The sequence below is a fragment of the Plectropomus leopardus genome, chromosome 1 (assembly GCF_026936395.1).
Source record: "Plectropomus leopardus strain MGB_pleo_1.0 chromosome 1, ASM2693639v1, whole genome shotgun sequence".
In the NCBI taxonomy this organism is placed as follows: domain Eukaryota; kingdom Metazoa; phylum Chordata; class Actinopteri; order Perciformes; family Serranidae; genus Plectropomus; species Plectropomus leopardus.
The window spans coordinates 10,454,337-10,462,442 of NC_142176.1; the positions used below are offsets into that span (position 1 = coordinate 10,454,337).

At 38.3% G+C, this 8,106-nt stretch overlaps 1 protein-coding gene across 1 annotated transcript in view; it reads right to left on the reverse strand.

Moving 5' to 3' along the window:
* Nucleotides 1–6,839, reverse strand: part of trip4 (thyroid hormone receptor interactor 4) — a 102,660-nt gene extending 95,821 nt beyond the window's left edge. Inside the window, exons 1-11 of the mRNA XM_042486641.2 lie at nt 6,628–6,839; nt 5,374–5,555; nt 4,985–5,115; nt 4,569–4,787; nt 4,377–4,455; nt 4,185–4,290; nt 3,820–4,035; nt 3,589–3,718; nt 3,001–3,194; nt 2,711–2,835; nt 2,412–2,503 (exon numbers count right to left, since the gene is read on the reverse strand). Coding sequence (XP_042342575.2) covers nt 2,412–2,503; nt 2,711–2,835; nt 3,001–3,194; nt 3,589–3,718; nt 3,820–4,035; nt 4,185–4,290; nt 4,377–4,455; nt 4,569–4,787; nt 4,985–5,115; nt 5,374–5,555; nt 6,628–6,824 — 1,671 coding nt within the window. The 5' untranslated portion in view covers nt 6,825–6,839. The remainder of the gene's footprint in view (nt 1–2,411; nt 2,504–2,710; nt 2,836–3,000; nt 3,195–3,588; nt 3,719–3,819; nt 4,036–4,184; nt 4,291–4,376; nt 4,456–4,568; nt 4,788–4,984; nt 5,116–5,373; nt 5,556–6,627) is intronic.
* Between the last annotated feature and the right edge of the window lie 1,267 nt (nt 6,840–8,106).

Genomic DNA, 8,106 nt, shown 5'->3' on the forward strand with positions numbered 1-8,106 from the left:
GATTTCTCTGAGCCCAAAGTGACATCTTCAAATTCTTTGATTCAGTCCAAAACTCAATTAACTATCGGTGTAGACATTACAAAAAACAACTAATAATCACATTTAAGAAGCTGGTTTGTTTAGCATTTTGGATTTAAAAAATGATGATTATTATATAAATTGGTGATTATTTCTCTAATCTATTTATTGTTTCAGCTCAAATAAAAACCAACATACAGTTTACTGTATATGGATGAGACCAGCAGTCCTCAGACAGAGCAATCTCTCCAAAAGCCGGAGGCAATCCAGCCAAGACGAGGATGGCAATGTAATTAACTCTAAATGTGTTCCATTGACAGCGAATGGGAGAGCGACTCTGTACACACATGATGACTGAATGGGGAGTAGGTTGTATTTCCCACTTTATACTTGGTAAAACTACAATTAATTACATCAATTTGGGTATAAAAACCCAAGTTAACAGTTAATGAGTCCAAAAAGGGGCAGCACTGACCATACTGCCAATGGAGCACCTCCATGTTTTGCCACATCACATGTTCAGAGTCCTCGTAACACTCTGGTTAAGGGTGGATTTCAGTTTAAGTGTTATAGGAGACATAAAATTAAAAGAAGAAAAAGCAGCAGTACACTCTATTGTCTTATTAGTAATTAGAGGGTTTTCTTCGCTATTTCTGTCTCCTGTGGCTGTGAGACAAAAAAATACGCCCTTTTTGCTGTGAATGTATGCTGCATAACCACAGTAAAACTAATAGGCTGGTGCCAGTGTAATGTGTGTATATAAAGCATTTGGGTTGGATGTAGCTGGCATAGTGAGGGCTTGGATTTGTGTTTTGGTGGTTCTTCCTGAGGTGTATACTGCCTCCAATGGGAAAGACTGAAAACAGGCAGGGATATTCTGGTGAAAAGGTGCAGTCTGACATCTGCTGGTAAGAGACGACATTGCAGCAATTGTGCACACAAGGTACAAAATCATGATCAACTCAAATAGTTTCTTTCAGTAAAATACCCAAGAAACACACAAGACAGTGTGTAGGAAGAATTATAGTCATCCTGCAAGCATATAAAACTGTCCAGATTTTCTCTAAGCAGCTATAAGTTTGTAATTTCACAATGATTTAAACTCACAAGAGTGTTTCTGTCTGGAGGATAATTACGCTGTTAAAAACATTGTATGACTGTGTTTTTCTTTCCCACACTGTGTGGTCTTGGATGAAAAAAGCCTCTGGATGTCTATAAAATAATAATGCGCTATCCAAGAGGTCTGGGTGTTTAGCTGTGTGTCAAAATTTCCACAATGATGTTCATCTGATTCCTGCAATTCCAATACTATTACACGATGAGACAAAATGTGGGGCAGAGAGACTGGAGAAGCCAAACACAGGAGGGTGGGAATTATAACAATTACAGCATTCAACACGAAACACGATCAAAAACAGCAACGACAGCAAACTGTCCACCAAGTCAGCAAAAAGCCGCACACACATTTTTGCCCATTTTATTGCAGCTAGCTTGGTTCACAAAGCACCCAAACAGACTCTGAACTCAAAAAAATAAAATTCTCCAAGTCACAAGTAAACAAGTAACTTGGCAAAACATCACAATAGCTTTGTGTGGCCTTATTTCACACTTTTATTCAAGTCTTTTTTTCCTCCACTTTCCCTTCAGCCTATTTAGCGCACACTTTGATTAAAATAAAATACTGTTCTTGTCTTTGCTTGATGGTTTTGCTATAGGGCCTTGTCCTGGTTTATGTACACTGTTTCTGAATTGCCACCCACATTTCTGATTTGTGTGGCGATTCAATGACACTATTGTTATTCTTAAGTTATAGTCTGTGCTTGGGTTGAAGGGGAGCCTGATTCGACCACCAATCTCACAGTCGAATTGTAGCAGATTTATATTTAATAATCAGAGCACTCACATTATAACGTGGTGCCCACAGGGCGCTAAATGTTAATTAACTCATGAACAATTCTCTGTCAAAATCAGCAGGGGGGGCAGCTGATTATGGCCTGCTGCTTGCATCTCTCTTGCACTCTGAGATTTTTTTGTTTACAACCACAGAGAGAGAGCAGGGACCAAACTAAATGACACCTTCTGTCTGTCTATCAGTGTCTTTGCTCCCTTTCGGTACTGTGGACAGCACCGCTGCCACACCTACACACGCCTACACACGCACCCCCAACAACAAACAAACAGCACTTGATGGAATACATCTTACTGCAAAATAAGTTGCTGCACTGTTGTTGAGAATATGAATCAATAAGAAAAAAAAGCATATTTGACGTTCAGTCGATGACAGGCAAGATTTTAAAAATTAGGTTCAACTATGTAAACTCTTAGTCTGGGACACCCCTAGTCTGCACTGTGCTCATTACTCTGGTAAGATGTGATTGTGATGCTTGACTGACCTGTTCTCTGAACTGCTGCTGAGAGAGACAGTCGGTCACGTTGACGCAGCCCAATAAGCAGCCAGTGGGATAGTCTTTAGGAAACCTGGGCTCTGTGCACACACACACACACACACACACACACACACACACACACACACACACACACACACACACAAACAGAAACAATTACACATTCGCCAACACACTAAAACTACACGCATTATACCAGACGTTGTGTGCAATTTAAAGTGTTGTGTATAAAACAGCAATAAGCAGATCACTTTCAGTATTCGCAGTCTTAGTTTGTGATTGTGTACCTTTCTTGTAGACGTGGCGGTACATGGTTTCCACCTCAGCTATCTCCTGAGGGGTGGGCCTCTTTGCTGCAGCAGCAATCCAAAGACGACCACGGTGGGACGTGTACCAAGTCCGCCCCTCGACCCTACAAACACACACAAAAAATGCATTTACTGTACCTCTGCTTTTACTGGCCTGACATAAAAAAAAAACAAGTCTCTGCAAGACAGTTAAACTATATTTTCAGGTTAACACTATGATTTTGTTTCTTTATCTTCAAAGCTCTTTTGATATTATGTTAATGTTTTACCTCTTGATGCCTTTGACCAGCAGTGTGGCCCACGGTTGGTGCATACTGAGGCACCAGCCTCCGTCAGACATCTCCTGCAGCTCTTTGTCTTGGAGCCGCAACTTTTGACGTTCTTCTCCTCCCTTTTCCTCTGTGGAGCTCTTTCCCTGCTTCGTGTTTCTCTTCTGGCTTTGACTGCCTCCAACATCCACCCACTGCAAAGTTAATTAGCGGTAATCACTTTCGTTTAGTACCATCTGTATGATCCATTTTCATGACAGATAAAGTTTCTGTTCTAAATGTGGGAGAAACAGCTGTCAAATGTTAATGTCAACCCATTTTACTGATCTTTTACTGTATCATTCTGGTCTGTATCACTCTCAAAGGTCAGCTTCTTTCAAACCAACATGGCTCAGTTCAAAATTTTTGTTTCAAAACGAAACAAAACAATGTCTTTTAAAAACGTAGTGATAGTTGTAAAGACATTTCTTACTGTTCCAATTAAGTTTTATAATCGCACAAATGACTAGAGGGGACACATTTCTACTTGCAGTGTTGACATTGAACCACAGGGTGACACCATTGTCACTCCCAGGATAAATGACATACCTCTGGTGCAGACTGCATGATGTTGGGGTTGACCAGCTCGCCGAGAGTCTGCCTTCCACCCTGTCTTTCAGAATACATGGGTGATCTTGACGTAGAGTCACTGTTCATAGCCCTGACTGTCTCATCCAACCTAATTATTCAAAAAATGTAAAAGGATATAGTGTCAAGTGTAATTTCACAACACAAATTGTTACTTGCAGCTTTGATTCACGCGGTGTCGGATCATCTCACTTGTTGTAGTACTCGTTGAGGTTGTTTCCTTCGTCAATCACTTGTCTGCCAGCGAAGTCCAACGTGATCTTTCTGTCCTTGCGAGACGCATGGCGAAGTTCTCTCAGCTCTTCTTCCTTTTTCCTCAGCTTTTCTCGCTCATTGGGTGACAGCCACTGATTGGAATCGGTGGCAAAGTAATCTGACTCATCATCTAGAACTTGTGTTCTCCTGACACTAAAGAGGACGGAAAATAAATAAGTTATCAGCAAGTTTTTGAAAACCTTAGGCTGCAACTGTAATGCACAGTTTAAGTGTAAACATTGCACAGCGAGCAGTAAACATATCCAGAATTGTGAATCTCTTGACTGTGTGATTTATGATACCTGTTCCTGTCATATTCCAGCAGTTTGTCTTTGTGCTGGACTGCCTTTTCCAAGCCAGCTTTCATCTTGGCCTCTTGGTGTGGGAGATAATCTCTTTCGCCACCATCTGTCACCAAAATAAAAACATTCGTAGCATTAACCTATGTCATTATTTCAGGGTTTTAGTATTTCATTCTGACTTTTGACTCTCACCTCCCATTAGCTTCTTTCTTAGTTTCTGGCTTTTGTTGGAGTCTCGTTGCAGGATTTCCTGCTCCTCTCTTGTGCAGACCTGAATCAGAAGTGAAAACACTGAGTGAAAAAATATGAAAATATAAAATAAGGATTGTCAGCAGCATGAGTGGATTGAAAAAGGGGAATCTAAGGACTCAACATGTTACCTACCAGACTTCCACAGAACAGGCAGGGTCCTGAGCCCTCTTGCTCACAAACGATGCGCCCACAACTGATGCAGTTGTTGATAAGTTTGTGCTTTTGGGCAAGGCATTCACAAGGATGGCGACCTGGGAGTAAGATGGACAGCTTGTCCTGTCCCTCTTTGGCATAGAGATTGACAAACTTATTTTTCTTCTTTGTTGAAGAAGTGCTACTGTTTTCTTGGGCCTGAAAAAGTTGCAAATGAGGAGAGGAAACAAGAAAAAAGGAAATAAATAGATGAGGAAAATAAATAAGCACAACAACAAAAATTAAATTGATTATCTACAACTTTAGGTATTTTGTCATTGTACTCAAACCATGAGAATTTACCTTCATAAAGTAGGGGATAAGACAATAAACGTTTGGGGTGGATGTGTACTCACCCTCATCAGATCAATGGGGGTTTTAACTGCCTCTGGTTCAGGCTCTGATTGGCTCACAGTCGGCAGCTCCTGTTTGTTACGGCCCTTGCGTTTAGACTTTTTCTGGGTATCTTTGGTCATATCTTGTGAATCTAGGAAAGGACAGCAAAAACTTTTTTAAAAAGTATTGTTTATTGTGCATTTCTTATTTACGTTGATATCACAGTTAAGTACATTTGCATTCATAAGACCTTTGATAATTAAAATGTATAATTATTTGCAACATTTATTTATGCTCAAGTACCCTGCATTGTGATTTCAGAGCAGGTTGTTAATAGCTTGCAGGAATTTTGTGTATAACCTCATTAAAAATATGTTAAATAGCAGAAATGAGACATTTATTGACCTACCTGCTGATGACAAAGACTCTTTGAGAAGAAGAGGACTTGAGGTATCTGCAGCCTGTTTTTTAGTCTTCTTCCATCTGCTGAGGAACTCATTTATGAACTGCCCTTTTCTCCCATCAGTGCCCTGCAGGAGGTCTCCAACATACTCCTCAATCTCTTCAGCGTTTTCAATGGTAAGAATATATCTAGACAGCAAAGTGACACAATTACATTTAATTTTTTACATTTATCGTCAAAGTGGATGTTTAAAACACTGAAGACTGCTTCTTTATATCTGTGTGGTTTGGTCTGCCATGTATTACTTCATTAATATTCAAGAGTTGATTGGCAAAAGGTACTTTACCATGTGTGGATTTTTCACAACTGCTACTACTACTACAACTATTTCATTAGGCCTGATATGAACTGCATTTTTTATCTGTCTTTGAGAAATATAATTAAAATATGAATGATCTCTCTTTCAAAAGAACTGGAATGAACAAGCAACATGTGTGCCTACATTTTGTCAATGTTTTCTCTTGTTAACAAGCCAGTGCCTGCAGATAATTGAAATAATATTTGTTGTGCCTCTATAAATTGGGCCTGGATCTTAGCATTTCATTGCTTTCTTTTTTTCTTCTTTTTTTTTAAATTGTTTTAGCGTTGTTCATTTTTTAAAATAATTTTTATGTAATTTTTTTGTACTCTTCAACTAAATTCTTGACAGCCATTTTTTGGGTCAGTTCATCCTCCGTTGCGCATTGCCTTATTTTTTATCTTTTGTCTTTTTTAACAGAATTCAGGCCTATTTGCTCAGGTTTGAAAGGGTTAAACATAAAGGTTGGGGACCACTGATTTAAGTGTCATAAACAGCACAGATACAGAATTGCACTAATCCAGGGCGTGTCACCTCGAAAAATGAGATTTAACAGATTGAATAGAGTCTGATAAGTTTGCCAGTGAAAGCACCGTTTGACTGTTACCTGACAAACAGCCCACACACCTGTCAAACTGTCTACCTGTCACTGTCACTGCTGTAATGCCAAACTTATTTAGCATAACTTTACCTGTGTCGAAATAAAGCAGTGACTTTAAAACCCACGCATAACCTAAATTAACACTATTATTATTGATTCAAATAGGAAAATTTAAACACAGTAAATGTTAGTAAAGCGCCACGCAGCTAGCTTTTAAGCTCCTTCACAGATGTTAGCTTGTCTGCAGCCCGTCAGCACTTTAACAGGCAGATTTATGCTAACGGAGGCTAACATCACTCACTGGACGATGTCTTCACACGCCTCCAGCCCGAACTTGTGGTGTAACTGGTCCACACACCACTGCAGCAAAGCCTCAGACATTTCAACAACTACAAAAAAGACTTTAAACTCAAGGCTGGAAACCAAATGTAGCGGCGGCGTGTCAAAGTGTAACTGAATCAACGTGTTTCCAGCCGGCGAAATAACAAAGGCGCACATATATAAATCAACTGCGTGGAGGCGCAGAATCCCGTCCGGAAACAACCTGTACAGTGGATTAAAGTTCCTACCAACGACATTGGCTTCCAGTCAAAAACACAGAGGCAGTTATTTAGTCAAGATAGATAGATAGGCTTTATTGTCTGCCCCGAATTGTGACAGAAATTCTCTTTATATACAATACACACAGTTTGCATAAAAACTAAATCAAAACATCTTAAAAACGCATTTAAAAATAAATTTAAAAAAATAAAAATTAAAAAATTAAAAGTCTCTTTAAGGGTTTAAGATAATTTTCTATTCCCAGTTGGACTTTTACTGTTGTGAGACCATGAACTCTTTTTATCAGCTTTAATCCTTTGAAACCTGGATCATCATCAGTTTTCTTGCCATTAAACCATTTGAGACCTGAGCAAACTGGTTTGATTTCTTTAGAAATTTAGACATGATGGGGGAAAGGCAATGATCAGCTTGGCAAGAAATATCAGACAAATTGCAAGAAATTAGTAAAAGGTGACAAAAAATGATGAAAATGGTGAAAATGATTAAAAGGGGAAAATGTCCAACAACATATCCATTTATAATTATTCTAATTCTATAACCTATTTAAAATTATGTTATAGAAAAAACAATGTACAGCACTTTTTGGGGTAATTTTCTTGTTTGTTTATTGTTGTTTTTTCATGCTTATTTTGAGGTATTTTTCTTGTAACTTTATTTACTTATTGCTTGCATAGTTTGGCCATGTCTTGTTAAGTTGCTCATTGCATTCTCCCCTTGTTTTTGAAAGAAATCAAATCATTTTGCAGAGATCTCAAAGGGTTAAGTGTAAGTAGAGGTGCCTGTTCAATGCAGTCACTAGATGGCAGTTTTGTAATGCAGTGACATACAGCTGCCTTAAGCTCACACCAGAGATTTGACACTTAAAGGTAATTTATCATCGTAAATTAATGACTTCCATAATTAGGTAGTATTTTCTACATGGGAAGTCTAAATCGATAAAAAGATAGGCCTTCTTTTTAAATTTAAACTACTGACGGTAGAAATCATTAATATAGGAAACAAAATAAAAGACAAATAAACACCAAAGCCAAAAAAAAACATTATACAAGAAACACAATTTTTTTTTATTGTTTGTTTTTTGTTGCTTTCTTATTTTCTGGGTTAAAATGTGTAGTTTTATTTTACAATACTATAAATAAAAGTCTAGACTGGTTATCAGATTTAAGAAAATGATACTAATCTAATTGATTCTATTTAATTTTTTTTCTTTATTCTACCC